This window comes from Lithobates pipiens, unplaced genomic scaffold, assembly GCF_037356315.1.
Source record: "Lithobates pipiens isolate NorthernLeopardFrog02 unplaced genomic scaffold, aLitPip1_a1.2 Scaffold_22, whole genome shotgun sequence".
Classification (NCBI taxonomy): Eukaryota; Metazoa; Chordata; class Amphibia; order Anura; family Ranidae; genus Lithobates; species Lithobates pipiens.
In genome coordinates, this window is record NW_027507784.1 from 194,537,814 (window position 1) to 194,554,190 (window position 16,377).

The 16,377-nt window shown below is 43.1% G+C and overlaps 1 protein-coding gene across 1 annotated transcript in view; it reads right to left on the reverse strand.

Moving 5' to 3' along the window:
- The window catches only part of FAM234A (family with sequence similarity 234 member A), a 93,688-nt gene that overhangs the window by 69,139 nt on the left and 8,172 nt on the right, over window positions 1-16,377 (reverse strand). The window contains exons 3-4 of the mRNA XM_077448781.1: window positions 4,065-4,178; window positions 205-399 (exon numbers count right to left, since the gene is read on the reverse strand). Coding sequence (XP_077304907.1) covers window positions 205-399; window positions 4,065-4,178 — 309 coding nt within the window. The remainder of the gene's footprint in view (window positions 1-204; window positions 400-4,064; window positions 4,179-16,377) is intronic.

Below are 16,377 nucleotides of genomic sequence, written 5' to 3' on the forward strand. Positions count from 1 at the left end.
AGGAGCCTGTAAACTGTGCACTACTGAAGGTAAGGCTGGAGTTCAGCTTCATATACCCAAGGGCCAGAAAACAAAGTATGCTTTATGTAGGCTTCATTATAACATTTATATATGGAAACTGCAAGTATAAATCAGCCATCAGATACAAAGTCCATATCCTTCAGTCTAATAAGAGAGATATTTATACACTAAAAATTGACTTACCCGATTTTGAATCAGCTGCTAATATGACTTCTGAATTTCCAATTAATAGACAACCAGAATGTCCTGCGCCACCAAGGTTATGGATTCCACACTGCACTAACTGAATATTGTCATCATCACTAACAGGGATGACCCACAAAGTGCTCCCATTTGTACCGGACAAGGCAGATAAAAAGAAGCATGGAGAATTAAAACCTGTAAAGAGAAAATACATAATTGAATTTGAGAAAGGTTGTAAACATCTTATTAATTCAGCATAGCTACAATACTTGTATTGAAATAATGCCCATCAGTATCCCCCACCATATTTAAAAATAAAAAAAATAAAGCAACCCCAGGCGGTTTAAGCCATAATGTGCTAGCACATTATGACAGACTTACTGTACCTGTCAAAAGAAAGTCCTCCAGCGCTGTGATGTCAGTGCTCAGGCACTTCCATCTTCACTCGGTCTCCTTTTTTGGGTTCTGTCTGTTCGGCCTGTTGAATAGCCAGGCTACGATGACATAACTTTCCAGAATGCATATGTCGGTCCCATCCCCTTGGCATGGATCTGGTGCCGTTTGCTAAGCTGGATGGCTTAGTAAACATGACAGCTACCAGGCAGGGGGGAGCCTTCATAGCAGAAGAGACTGGTATCCCACAGTAACTCAGTCTCATTCAAGCACTGGTGCAGGAGCAGTAATTAGATCTGACACAACCAAAAATGACTCTGTAGGGAGAAGTGCAAGTTTCAGAGGGATAACATCCCTAAGAATAGAATAGGATAGAGTAGAAAGTTGAGATTCCACAGGATGGGGAACTCAAACAAATCAGTGAAGGTGCACAATGGGGTGCTTTGAAAAGACATGCTGCACCACATAGTGGAAAAAAGCTAGGCCTAATATGAAGAAATGCCTTGCGTACTTCATAGTCCAAAGAGGCTGGAGCATGCACATTCAAGGGATGTCAGGGTCAGTTCCCTACAGCCTTAACCGTTACTATAGTATAATGGCAGAGGCAGGACTTTTAAAATGGAGTCCAACAGTGCCAACAAGGTATCAATTCTTCAGCCTAACCAGCCTCCCTTGCTAAGTTAGTCCTCAGAGAGTAGGTCACACTAGAGGGTGTGCAATAACTTAGGATACAGAAAATGGCAGCTAACACAGTACACAGGTCTGGAAAACACCACAATGCAGCGCCTACTGCAAAAAGGTCACATTCCAGGCTAGCCCAGCAATCTTTAGTCCAGTGGATTCTGGGTACAGCCTTCAAAACTGCTGCTGAGTATACACTGATCTGGATAGTTGCTGCGCAAAGACTAGCTCAAACTGAGTTTTTGAAGTCTTGGTTGAAGTCATTGCAGAAAAGAAAAAATATTCATAGTGTATTAAGTATCTTGCTCAAAAGGAAAAAAATAAAGTGAAAAAATAAAAAAGCTAACAAACTATAGTTAGACTTTTATAAGCAGAACTGAAGAAAAGTTGTCCACCCTCATTGGGCACTAGCAAAAAATGGAGGCATGATGGTTAGAGGTAGGGTTAAACAGGGCTGGCATAATATTTTTTTTTTTGTTTACCAGTATCCCAACCACCTGCCAGTGGCAGTATAACCCAACTATTTAAGAATTTCTAAATTACTTTGGCCCTAAGTGTAGGATGAAGATAGATACTTTCAGACAATTCTGGAAGGTATGCATCTGTGGGAATACTATAAATAGGTTAGTGGGGGAGCAGAAAGTCAGTTTAGGATTAGAATTAAAGTGTCATTAAAACCAAAAATGTTCTCTGCATTTTTCTCTAAAAGACAATTCTGCACTTTGTTGCAGAAGCTTTGACGTTCATGTTTTCCAGATTTATAAATACCTAGTTTATCCTGCCTTTTGCACTGCCCCACATAACTCTTTTCGTTAGCTCAAGGGGCAGCTTCCTCATATTGAATGATGTGACGTACATATGTTTGCTTCATCAGAGAATTTGTGCTTACACCTTGACAAGATCACAGTGGGAAGTGAGTACCATGTCAGGTGACCATGGTATACGGAAGAAACAAATTGGTATTTGAGGCAATTATTTTCATGTATGCTGCATATGCTTGATTAGACTGAATTTGGAAATGATCCATGTGTAGCTGGAAATATGGGTTTAATGACACTTTAAGTATTTTGGGGTTGGGAAGTATGACAAATTTTATTGGCAGGTAACTGAAGCCAGATGAGCAGCGGTTTAAGGGGTAGATATATCTTCCAACAGCTATAAAAGAATGACAGTATAGGTAAGTCTTGTTGCTGAAAAATGGACAGGAGGATGTTTAAGCAGGTTAGGCAAAAAATGAGGAGGGTATGCATTGGAGTAAGACAGGGCAGTAATACTCTGAGAATAACAGACAGAAGAGATATACTGTATATTATTAGGAGGAGATATACACTGCATATACTATTAGAGGGGATGTACTGTATATACTATTAAAGGGTAAATCTGATAAATATCATCAGACTCGGAGATCAAATTTTTTTATTTAAAGAAAAAAAAAAAAAAGTTAAAGACTGTTTTGCCGATTTTCAGATAGAACTGTAATATATTATATGCTGGCAGTTAAAAAAAATATATGTCATTTTAAGAGTGTTCGTTCGATTTTCGAATCGTTAGTGGGATCAAATCGATGTTCGGTTTCAACCACAGTGACGGGAAAATTTAGAAAAAATAGATAACTTGGTGAAAGGAATTTTCAGACAGTGTATTTAGTTTTCGTTCAAAAATGACATTCATTTTAAAAAACAGAATGTTAAAAGCAAGTGAAAATTTCAAACATTGTTTTATTCAGCAAATGTACAAAGATTTTCCGTATGAATATGCTTGTCTGAAAATTGATCCATGTACAGGCAGCATAAGGCTCGGTACACACCTATGCAGTTTGCTTTTGCTGTGCGTTTTGATTTTCGCTGCGATTTGTGTTTTTGTATTTTTTATTTTTTTTGCCAATATGTTGTTGGGCAGATTAAAAAACACAAATTGCTGCAAAAATGCATAGGAAACCATGTAAATGCATTTCTGCAAAAAGCACCAAAAAACATAGATGTGAACCAGGCCTAAGACGTTTAGTAATATAATGGTGTTAAAAAACTAAAATTAACCCTTTTCTAGTACAAAAAAAAAAAGCAGATAATCACAACTGTAAGAGGTTCATTTTTTTACTGTGAAACTAATATTTACAGTATCGATTTGCTCTTTTTGTACTATAAAGGGCTAATTTTTATTTAGATTTTTTGATTTTTTTAACCCCATTATGTTAGTGGCTGATTAATCAATTATGAAAATAGTAATTGATTCATTTCATAATCGTTTAGTTGTCGATTAATCGATTAGTTGTTTCGGCCCTACAGAAAATAAATGGGTTGGATGAAGATGGGCATCACTCATTCCAGAAGAGGAATATGCTGGGCTGTAGAGTGGTGGGCCTGCGAGGGAAAGTGCTGAAGAGGACACAAGTATTGCAACCAGAACTTCATTTTTGAATCTTAAAGATGCTTTGTAATGGTTTTTATTTTTTTATCCAAAAGATGAAGTTAGGCTATAATCATTTTATTTTGCAACATGTGTACACAATGTAATATGATATGGGATACTTTTATAATCTAGTAGAAACATTTCAAAAACACTCTCTAACTAACCATTAATGGGCAAAAAAACTGAAGGGCAATGCTGTGAATACTGCTTTTCTTTTGCATTTGAACTATTGCTGATACATAATGGGTCATGCCTGCGCCCCATATTTGTGTAGGTATTCCACAATGTCTTTTCTCCTTTCAGTGGTTTTGCAATATTTTACATAAGAGGTTAACAAAAACTTGCACATGCAAACAAGCAAGATGTAAAATATATACCTCCATCTGCGCAGGATATATTCATGTTGCTGGAATTATCAGTTTTAAAAAGAAAAAGAACATCCTGCACACTATCCTCATTCACATCTTCAGTATCAAGGAACGTGTAGCCAACTGCATCAAAACAAACAAAAACAAAAAAAGAAAGAGAGAGAACACCATACTGTGTTAAAACATACGTACATTTTTCTATATTAGGCCGGGTTCACACCGCTGCGATGCGGGAACGCCGCAAATCCACGGCGTTTTCCCGCATCGCACACCTCCCGCCGGCAGTTCACACTGCCCTATGCGGACGGCTGGGAGTGTCAATGATATGTTAATGACACCCCCAGATCCGTCCGCATATCGCAGTGCGATCTGCCGACTCGCACAGGAATCGGATCGCATGGTGTGAACCCCCATGCGATCCGATTCTGTTGCGGACCAAAAAAAGGGTCCCGTGCGAGTTTGCTGCGGGAGCGATGCGAATTCAGCCATACTATCTGTATGGCTGAACTCGCATCGCTACGGAGATCGGATGTGATTTGCGGTGCGAATCACATCCGGATCTCCCCCCGCAGCAGTGTGAACCCAGGCTTACTGTTTCAAAATTAATCCAATTTTTTTTTTTTTTTAAGGATATCTAAACCCAAGTACAGATATGCAATACATTGCAGCTCACCACTCCTAGCATGTAACTGCTGCAAAAGTTTAAATTTTTAGAGGGAGGGGGGCACAATTTAAACTTTTTTTTAACTTAATGCAAACAATGCATTAAGGTAAAAATGTTTTTAGGTTTAGTAACACTTTAAATACAGACACACCTTGTGATCTTTGCGGTAAGGCGAACAGCGAACTTGAAGTGGTTGTAAAGTCACAAATTTTTTTATCCCAATGCATTCTAGTCATTAAAGAGGAAGTAAACCCTGATGGGTTTACTTCCTCTTTCATTCCCTGCAAAGGTAAAGCATAATGGACTACTATGCATCGCATAGTAGCCCATTATGTGTCACTTACCTGACATGATCAGACAATTTATTCCTAAAAACCCTTCAATCACTTACAGGCGTTCAAAATTCTTGAGGGATCGTCTAGTGAAAAGTGAATACACGGGGGAATTTAGGGATGACCGTGTAAGAGACACGGTACTTTTAAATGTGGGGGCTGCCCCCAGTGTCAGTTCATAAATACAGAGCAGAAAGTGGTGCTGCCCAATGGAAGGATCCTCAAACCTTCACATTTTGCAAACTGTCGGACTTACTGGGTAGTTTACATCTTAACTTGTAATTGTGGATCCTTCTATGTGGGCAAGACAAAACAACCGCTGTGCAAAAGAATGGGCAGACATGCACTCAGTGTACGCACGTGCAACCCAGACTTAACACTGGGTCGTCATGCACGTGACGCACATTGCGGCAGCCCCCCAAAGATCAAGTTTACGGTACTAGACCGGGTTCATCCCAACCCCAGAGGGAGTGACTGGGATAAAACTCTGTTACAGAGAGAAACTAGATGGATAGTGGATCTCTGTGCCACTAGCCCACCGGGCCTCAACGAATGTGTTAGTTTCCGACCATTTTTGGAGGGGTTTACTTCTGGGACATGGGATGGTCTGGAGGGCATGTAATTCAATAGGGCAATCAAAAAATGTTTAAAATAAAGGGTGAAAATAATAAATAATAGAAAACATTTTTGATTAATGTGTGTGACCATTTAGGGGCTGTAAATGACAACTGATGTGATTGAGGGAAATGTTGATTTTTTTTTTTTTTTTTTTTTCATTCCCCCCTTTCTACCCTCCCCCCCTCCTTTCTACTTCCTCCCCTTCAGTTTCCCCCCCCCCCCTTTGGACTTGTGGTATGTCATTTTACTTTTTGTGCGATTTAGCATGTTATCCAATGTCCAGTGACGGGCATTAGCCCCATGTTTACACATGTTTAACAGGAACACACACCAATCTTGATTGGGTACACATTTTTCTTTGGTGTTTTTTACATTTACACCTGTTGTGTTTTTTTGGTTTTTGTTTGGGAAATTACTCTGTGTCTTTCCCTTTGTGCCATCTTAGTGTGGCCTCCGTTGATGGCCTGCGTTCCAATACTGGCCGTCGCCGCGTTCCATCTTCAGGTAGAACAACACATCATATGACGCCACTTCCGTTGGGTGCGCAGGCAATTTCCACCGGCGCTCTGGGAGGGACGTCAGTTCCGGAAAGACTACGTGCGTTTCAGCCTATGATGGGAGCATGCGTCGTAATGATGCACTTTTCTTATACACGCCATCACTTCCGCTGGGTGTGTGGGTAACTCTCACTGGCGCCTTGTTAGTGATGTTGTTGTTTCCGGGAATTCCTCTTGCGTTCCAGCTTATGCTCGGAGCACGCGCCGCAAGAACGCACTTTTCTCATACATGCTGTTCGTTGGGGAGGCCTACCGCCATGTGAGGCTCTACGCCCACATTCTCCCTGATTGGCTGAGCTAGGTAAGAGTGTGAAACCTGACAATCGCTTCACTATACACACAGGGGGATGGTTCATTAGAATTGCACACACCCTCCCTATTTAGCAAGTGAAACACCAACCAATTAGAGGATCACCACTCCATATTTAATCTGGTCAGCTGTTGGAAATTTCAGTGCCATCCATACGCTGCACATAGAGGACTGCTTTGCCGTTTGTAAGTACTCCCTTTAGCTAAGTTTATGCAAGGAGGTAAATCTATGCATTTTGGTACAATACGAATTACCTTATCTGCTTTATAGGTAATTTGTGGTTGGACTACAGCCTTCTAGTCTTCCTTTTGGGCTTATTTCCTGGGAATGGGACAAGGCAACCCTGGGTGCAAGTCATATACATGCTAATTCAGCTTGACACACACATGAAGGTGGACTTGAAACATCCAGATAGCCATTGTTTGTTCCAATTAATGTCTCACATAGAAACAAAAACCCCCCTTGCCATAGAATCCGTGAGTATGAGACTACATGATTCTATTTATATCTATTTACTTTTGGCTCTATAGGCTGCTTTATGCTGCACGTTATTTAAATCAGGGCTTTCTATTCAAATGGCTGGGGGGGGGGGGGGGGAGGATATGGGAGTTGGGAATCCCCCTCTTCTTCCTTTTGTTTTTATTTATTTATTTATTTTTGTTTTGTTTTTTTTCTTTTTCCCAGCCTGGTAAAAATAGCTTATATGCTTTTAATTGAATTGTTTTATATTATAGATTGCTATATCATCAAGTTTGTTCACCCCTGATGAAGGTTCTGAATTATCAGCAACTGGAAACGCGTCGGGTGTGGGTGATATAGGACAAGCATTGTTTTAATTATATTTTGTTCTGTATATATGTTTGTTTATTAATACACCAGGAGGACATTGTTTAGCCCATTTGTACTTCCTGGTAATATTATGTACATTGTGTAATTTATGAATAAAAATTGTATATTATTGTGTCCATTTGTCTCCGGAGTTGATGGTCATTTAAAATCCCACCCATTCAGGGGGATGCCTTTTTTTGATGCTTACCTGACACAGGAGCCAGCGATGTCACCGCTGTCCCCTGTAGTCCGGCGCATTCATCTTTTCGGTGGGGTCTCGCAGCTCCGCCGCTGTCATTCGGCGGAGCCGCGATGACATCACTCCCGCGCATGCGCACAGGAGCTAACACGCGCGGCAGCTCAGTTGTTGGAAATGCCGCGCTCAGTGCGTCTACGTGCCGCTGTCTACGGGCAAATATCTCCTAAACCGTATAGGTTTAGGAGATATTTCTTGGACCTACAGGTAAGCCTTAATCTAGGCTTACCTGTAGGTCAAAGTGGTTTGTAAGGGTTTACAACCACTTTAAGATAAAAAGCCTTCTGTGTGCAGCAGCTCTCCCCAGCATCCCATAATAATTACTGGAGCCCTGTCTCTGTCCAGCAATGTCCACGAGTGTCTTGGGCCCTCCGGGACTCTCCCTCCTGATTGGCTGAGACACAGCAGCGGTGCCATTGGTGCCCGCTGCTGTCAGTCAAAGTCAGCTAGCCAATCAGAAGAGAGAGGGGGCAGGTCAAACCACAGCTCCATGTGTGAATTGACACACGGAGCTGCAGCTCGGCTTGAGTGCCCCCATAGTAAACTGCTTGGCTGTGGGGGAACTCAGAGGGAGGAAGGATCACATAAGAGGGACCTGAGAAGAGGAGGGTCTGGGCTACTCTGTGCAATTCCACTGCAACAGAGCAGGTAAGTATAACATGTTTGCTATTTTTATAGAAAAAAAGAGACTTTACTCTCTTTATCTCCACTAAACGGATAGTGGGAACTAGTAGTTTAGAGAAGTATATATAATTAATTTGTGCTCTAAAGTTATTGTAAAGGCCCGTACACATGATTCAAAAATCAGAAGGGAAAATTCGTAAGATGAGCTCTCTGTGGATTTTTGGAACGTTAGTACGGTGCTTTCGACAGCCGATTGCACTTTTTCGTCAAACAAAAGCTGGGTGTGCAGTCTATAAAATTTTTGTTGGATGTGAACTCAACATCTGATTTTCAGATGGTCAGTACACAAAAGTCGAAAGTACAAACACGCATGATTGAAATCAAGGAACGACCGGGAAGAGTTCGGTCTTGTAAACTACCGTTCGTAATCTAGAATTAACATTCGTGACGCGGCAATTGATGAAATGTCGAAATGCAGCGCACATTCATATTGTTATATCCTCTGTGTTGTGAGAGACACAAGACTCTGGTCTGGAACTATGGAAGTTTATTTCCAGTACTCAGTTTACACTGCAACATGCATCTCAGGACAGTACATCTTATTAGGCTCTTACATGTGTCCAAGATGGCTACCATACCGCTTGACCCTTGGCATCACTCCTGGGTGGAGCCAGCCTTAAAGTGGCAGTACATGTGGAACCCTTCAGGTATAACACCTTCCATCCATCCCTAAAAAACAAAAAAACAAACAAAAAAAAACGAGAAAAGGCACAAAACATTAACTAATAACTGTCCAATAACAGTCCTCCAAACACAGGAGATGCACAGGACTTTTCCTGCATCCAAATGTGAGAGCAAGATTCCAGGGACAGTTGCGGAGATACAATGTCATTGGATCACTTTCGGCGGCCCCGTCGAAAGTCTCGTAACCGGTCTTGAAGCTGAAACCGGTCAGGAGGGCGACAGTGTCGTTGAGGGCGGGCACCCATCGACTCGGGATCGGAGGAAACAGGGTCGACTGGAATGGGCACTGGCGGTGCCAAGAAGGGTTCCCCCAGCTCAGTGGGTGAACCAACCTCCAGACCAGGGCTGGAGGGCTCTGTTGGAGCTGAGTTCAAAAGATCAGAGTCCCCCCAATCATCAGTTCCCATGCATCCTGATCCGCTGGGAGCAGTTCCTTGCAACACTGGTGGTTCAGCCGGCGTCAGGGATTCATGCAGTTGAAAACAAGGGCGCAGTTGGTCCGCATGCCTTCTGCAAATAGAACCATCTTCCAGGCAGACCCTATACATCTTGGGTCCCAAAGTCTCTGCAATGACAGCAGGAAGCCAACGGGTGTTGGAAGCCCCATAAGATCGGGCCCATACCTTTTGTTGGGCTGTGAATCGGGGGATCTCATGGTGTTTGACCATCTTGTCTTGGGACTGCAGTACATGTTCCTGGACTGTTTGTGGGCGGAGCATGTCCAAAACAGTCCATGGCTGCCGACCCAGAAGGAGTTCTGCTGGAGTTTTCCCGGTGGTTGCATGTGGTGTGTTTCTGTAAGCAGAAAGGAAGGAGTCCAGCTGCTGGGGTGACAGGGACTGCTGTTTACTTGTAGCCACTGTAGCTTTGAAATAGCGTTTAAAAGTCTGCACAAAGCGCTCTGCTTGACCATTTGTAGCTGGGTGGTAAGGTGCGGTCAACTTGTGTTTGATGTTGTGGGCAGTCAAGAAACGCTGAAACTCCTGACTGGTGAATTGTGCACCGTTGTCTGTGACGATTTCTCTAGGGTATCCAAATGTAGCAGCGAGATGTAACAGTATGGAAACTGTTGCCTTAGTTGTTGGCTGAGTAACAGGAATGACCTCAGGCCACTTTGAATGGGCGTCCACTATGATCAAGAAGGTGTGTCCTCTGATCGGACCTGCAAAGTCCAAGTGTAGTCGAAACCAAGGAACCGTGGGCCAAGTCCAGGGCTGGACGCACCCTCGAGGAGGGTCTCTTGCAGTTTGTGCACATCCAGCACAAGCATTCACATATGTTGTGATATCAGAGTCTAAGTTTGGCCACCACACATAGCCTCGGGCCTTTTGTTTCATACGTGTGCCCCCGGGATGACCAGTATGTAGCAAGTCCAGAATGTGTCTCCGGAGGGTCTGTGGAATGATCACTCGGTCTCCCCATAAAACACAGTTACCAGCCACAGTTAATTCCATACGCCTACGGAAATAAGGTTCATAATCCTGTGTGACGGTTGCAGGCCAACCGGACCGTACCCAGGAGAGTATTGTTTTCAGAAAGGTATCCTTGGCTGTATGGGCTGCTATCTCCCCAGAAGACAAGAAGGACAGGCTGGTGTAACGACAACTCTTGACCGGTGGAGAGGAGTCCATTGACCTCCCTGTCAGTCGGGACATTGCGTCCGCATTAGCATTGGCATCATGACCGCGATACTGGATTTTATAACTGTACGCTCCCAAGAACAGGGCATAGCGTTGGAGGCGGGCCGCAGTAGTCTGAGAGATGCCTTTGTCAGGGCTAAAGATCTGAAGGAGTGGTTTATGGTCTGTCAGTATGGTGAATTCCCTACCATACAGGTAAAGATGAAACTTCTTAATTGCCCATATCAGCGCAAGAGCCTCTTTGTCAATGTGTGAGTAATTGCTTTCTGCTTTTGTCAAAGACCTGGAGGCAAATGCCACTGGTTTTTCTGACCCATCTGGTAAGATGTGAGACAGTACAGCCCCCAGACCATAGGGTGAGGCATCACAAGCCAAGGTCAGAGGCTTCTGGAGGTCATAGTGAACAAGCATGCGTGACGCCAACAGCTTCCGCTTAGAGACTTCAAAAGCGCGTTGGCATGCAGCCGACCAGTCCCATCTGGAGTGTTTCTCCAAAAGCTTGTTCAACGGAAACAAGGTGTGTGCCAGATCTGGCAGAAATTTGTGGTAATAATTCAGCAAGCCAAGGTATGATCGCAGCTGCTGGACATTGGTTGGGGCAGGAGCTTTGACTAAGGCATCAACCTTGGCTTCTGTGGTGTGTATACCGTCTGCATCCACAAGGTGGCCACAAAACTCAAATTTCGGCACCATGAATTGGCATTTTGCTAAGTTCACTTTCAGACCCTGCTCTTGGAGTCTTTCCAACACAAGCTCCACGTTTTGCTTGTGTTCCTGGTCCGTCCGTCCCGTGATGAGCATGTCATCTAACAGACACTGAGTGAAAGGAATGTCCGCCAAAATCTCATCCATCTTCCGTTGCCAAATGGCTGGGGCAGAGGCTACACCAAACACCATCCGATTGTACTCATACAGTCCCTTGTGGGTGTTGATGGTCAGAAACTTGCGGGAAGAAGGATGGACCTCAAACTGTAAATATGCTTGTTTGAGATCAAGCTTGGTGAACTTTTGACCCCCTGCAAGAGAGGCAAAAATGTCATCTACTCTGGGTAGAGGGTACTGGTCTATTTCCAGTTGGGAGTTCAGTGCCATGCGGAAATCGCCACAAATGCGCAAGTCCCCATTCGCTTTCTTCACTGGTACAACAGGTGATGCCCACTCGCTGTGCTCTACCTTTGAGATGACACCTTGTTCCTCCAGCCGACTTAGTTCTGCTTCCACTCCTGCTCGGAGTGCGAAAGGTACTGTGCGAGCTTTGAAGAACTTAGGCTGGGCGTTGGGTTTCAGCTTGAGTCTCACACAGTCATGCTTTATTTTCCCCAACTGGTCATCAAAGATCTTTGGGAACCGCTGCTTCAGGGACACCACCCATCCCTCATTATCTCCTAATGGAATTGTCACAGTGTTACAGGGATTTATGGCGATGTCTGGCATACCAAAGTGAGCAATCCAGTCTCTCCCAAAGAGAGGGGGTCCCCCATTCTCTAGTATATATAATGGCAGTCTCTTTGTCTGACCCTTGTACAATACCTGCACTTTTGCATAACCCAGTGGGTGGAGTATCTGCTTTGAGTATGTCTGCAGTTTGATTGGCGTTGGGCGGACAGTTCTTCGGGTCTGAAGTTGTCTCCATTGTTTCTGAGTGATAACTGAAACTGCTGCTCCTGTGTCTACATCCATCTTTAGTTTCTTTCCCTCAATGGTTACCTCTACAGTCATTGCAGAGGGTGCTGAATGCATATGATGTATGTCTAAACTGTGGAGCACTTCCTCATCCTCTGACTCAGATGGTGATGTATATCTTCCCACCATATAGGTCTTTGTCTTGGGGTTCAGAGGTTGTTTATCTCGCACCTTCTTGCTCCGGCAAACTCGTTTCAGATGTCCTGTTTTACCACAATTATGACAGGTCTGATCCTTAAACCTGCAGACTTTGTGATCATGGTCTGTATTCCCACAATGGTAGCAAGCTAACCCCCGGCTTGGTGGAGGTCTGTATTTCCAGTTTGCAACTGTGGGCTTGACTGCTGTTCTGAAAACTTCTTGTTTCACCTCTTCTCTTCTGCCCTGGGGGTTCAATTCCTCTGTATCTTTCACAGCCATTTCCATCATTGAAGCTATCTCAATTGCCTTTGCAAGGGTAAGGTCTTTCTCTGTTAACAGTCTCTTTTGGCTAGAGTCACAATTCAGTCCCATGACAAACTTATCTCTCAGTGCAGTAGGTAGGTACTCCCCAAAAGAACAGGTAGAGGCTAGTCTGCGAAGGGCAAGCACATAAGCTTTAATTTCTTCACCTGGCTGCTGCTGCCTCTGATAAAAATGAAATCTTTCTGCAATCTCTAGTGGTTTAGGCTGGAAGTGACCCTCTAACAGTGTCAGGAGCTCTGCCAATGTCTTAGTTGCTGGTTTTACAGGAAAAAGGAGATCCCTGAGAGTGTCATATGTCTGAGCACCGACCACTGTCACAAATACTGCTACTTGCCTTTCACCTGGGATGGCATTTGCACTGAAATACTGTTCCAGTCTCTCCACCCAGGAACTCCAGGATGTCTGTTCTCCATCAAATTCACTTAATGTCCCGATCAATGACATTTTCCTGCTGGGATCTGTGATTGCTTTTATCCAGGTAACAATCCACAATGTCTTTGTCTCTCTCTCAGACTGATAGACACTTTGTAAATCCCATCCTCGTCGCCACTGTTATATCCTCTGTGTTGTGAGAGACACAAGACTCTGGTCTGGAACAATGGAAGTTTATTTCCAGTACTCAGTTTACACTGCAACATGCATCTCAGGACAGTACATCTTATTAGGCTCTTACATGTGTCCAAGATGGCTACCATACCCCTTGACCCTTGGCATCACTCCTGGGTGGAGCCAGCCTTAAAGTGGCAGTACATGTGGAACCCTTCAGGTATAACACATATCTTCTTTAATGGGATAATAATGAAGCTGCTTTGCTGGTGATACTGATATAGTTATGTCAAACGTATTTTAAAAGGCATTTGTTTTGTAGTGATATAAATAATATTAATATTATAGTTGTTTGGCCAAAATAAATTAAAATTCTGGCCAACAAAATAAATTCATGCCCAAACTCTGTTAAATTCTGCTAAACTCACTTAACTGTTTTGAAAAAATGCAGCTTAGGTGCGTTTATTGTTAGGATAAACCAGGTGTACAAGAAAAGTGTGCATGAGGCCTTACTGTGTTTTTTTCAGTTGAAGGATACAAGCTTTATCTACACAATCACAAGGGGAAAGTGCTGTGTCTATAGCCTGGCCAAGCAGCATGTGATCGATGAGAAAATGCTTTCGTTTCTACGAGTTGGAGAGTCACAGAGGGAAGTGCGAGGAATTGTTCTGACTGACACGCAGTTGTACACTATGCACTATTGTGGATATAAAGTTTCCTGGATGGTCACATGATGATAAAGGAAGCCAGGGCTCAAAATGCAGAATTTCTTAAAAGGCTGCTATAGACTTGGACAGTGATGGCGAACCCTGGCACCCCAGATGTTTTGAAACTACATTTGCCATGATGCTCAACCACACTGCAGAGTGCATGAAGTGGCATGGGTAATGTAGTTCCAAAACATCTGGGGTAAAAGGGTTCCCCATCACTGGGCTAGGAGTTGGTGTTTCTCTGAGCCACAAGCCTTGAGGGTCTATCTGATTAGCATAATCAATAGAGCATCACACCCAATAGAAGCTTCATTTACTGTGTTTTTTGTCTTCTTTTAATGTCTTCATAAGCTTCCAAACATTTATTTTTCCCTCTCCCTTGTGTTTGTTTGGAACAAGTAGTGCACACTAGTTATAGTCACTTGTACTGCTCTATGAACACTGTGCATACCATAGTCCATAACCCATAGTCCCTATCAGGAGCATGCAGGGGAAGATTGTTACATCTCTACATGCAGTAGGACCACGGAGAAAAAACATAGCCACCCCCTGAGAGGAAGTCAGATAACAGCAGCAAGAACAAAATGAGGAGGCAAATGCCCTGTACACACGGTTGGACATTCCAACGACAAAATGACAAAATCCATCTGATTTTTTCCAACGGATTTTGGCCCAAACTTGTCTTGCATACACATGGTCTCACAAAGTTGTTGGAAAATCCGATCGTTTAGAACGCGGTGATGTAGAACACGTACATTGGGACTATAAAGAGGCCAGTAGCCAATAGCTTTTGTCTCGTAATTCATTCTGAGCATGCGAGCCGCTTTGTCCGTCGGAATTGTCTACACACAATCGGAATTTAAATGATCGGATTTTGTTGTCGGAAAATTTTAGATCCAGCTCTCAAACTTTGAGTGTCTGAAATTCTGACGGAAAAAGTCTGATGGAGCCCACACACGATCGGATTTTCCGACAACAAGATCTGATCGCACATTTTCCGTTGGAAAGTCCAACCGTATGTATGGGGCATTAGAGAAACAAAATAAGAAGACTTAGCCCTTGTACACATGGTCGGACATTCCGGCAACCAAATCCGTTGGATTTTGTCCGACGGATTTTGCCTGAAACTGTTGCATACACACAGTCGGACAAAGTTGTCAGAAAATCCAATCGTACTTAACATGATGATGTTATTTCCTTAGGACGGGACTACGTTCAGGGTAGTAGCCAATATCTTTGGTCTAGGAATTTGATCTGAGCATGCGTGGCACTTTGTCCGATCGGAATTCTCTACACATGATCGGACAAAGTCCGATCGGATCATGTTGTCGGAAAATTTTATAACCCAGCTGGAAAACTTGGTCCGTCTGAGTAACAGTCCGATGGAGCCCACACACTGTCGGATTATCCGACAACACGGTTCTATCGGACATTGTCCATCGGAATGTCCAACCGTGTGTACAAGGGCTTAGACCAATAGAAGGTACTTTTTAAAGTTTGGGGGAGGGGGGGGGGTTACAACCAGCCCTGAGCCTTGCCCCCTCTCCTTTTAACAGTTGCTGAGTCCTCATCTCTGCTCTTTAGTTTACACAACGTCTCTGGAGCTGCAGCCTGATACTCAGGGAATAGAGAGAGTGGAAGCTGTCAGCTTGCATCGTAAACGATTGCAACTTGGGAAGGCCACTTTAGTTTACAAAAACTCAAGCTGACAGTAACACAAGCCAAGTACTATACTACAATAGTGAAAAAAAAAATCTATAGGTCAGCGCAATAAACAATGCGATTGTGAAAATAAAAATTATATAATAAAAATAAGTGACTGCTGCCCACACCACTTAGAGTATATCCACTTGTGACTCTCAATAAGTAATAAATATAAAAGGATTGAAAAACTCAAAAATTGGTGGACTTTGTGGACACATGATGAGAGGAAAAATCATTAAAAAAATGTTTTTTAAATTGTATTACAACATGATTAAAAAAACATACAAACAACACCCCTTGTGTATGTTTTTTAATCATGTTGTAACACAATTTATACTTTTTTAATGATTTTTCCTCTCATTATTGGTGGAATCTTGTCAAATATTTGGACTTGATTTTTGAGTTTTTGGTTGCACTATGCTATATTTATCAGATTTTGTCAAGTACTATACTAGTCCAAGTCAGCCTAGTGTAGTACCTGGCTTGTGCTGTTGTCAATTTGTGTTTTTGTTAATGAAAGCCCTTATTTGACAGTTTCCACTCTCTCTATTCCTCTGAATAGACTTCAGTTTTGGACTCTGGTTGTGGAGACAAAACAATGTTGATCTGCTAGGAGGGTGGAAGGGGCTGGCTTTCAAACA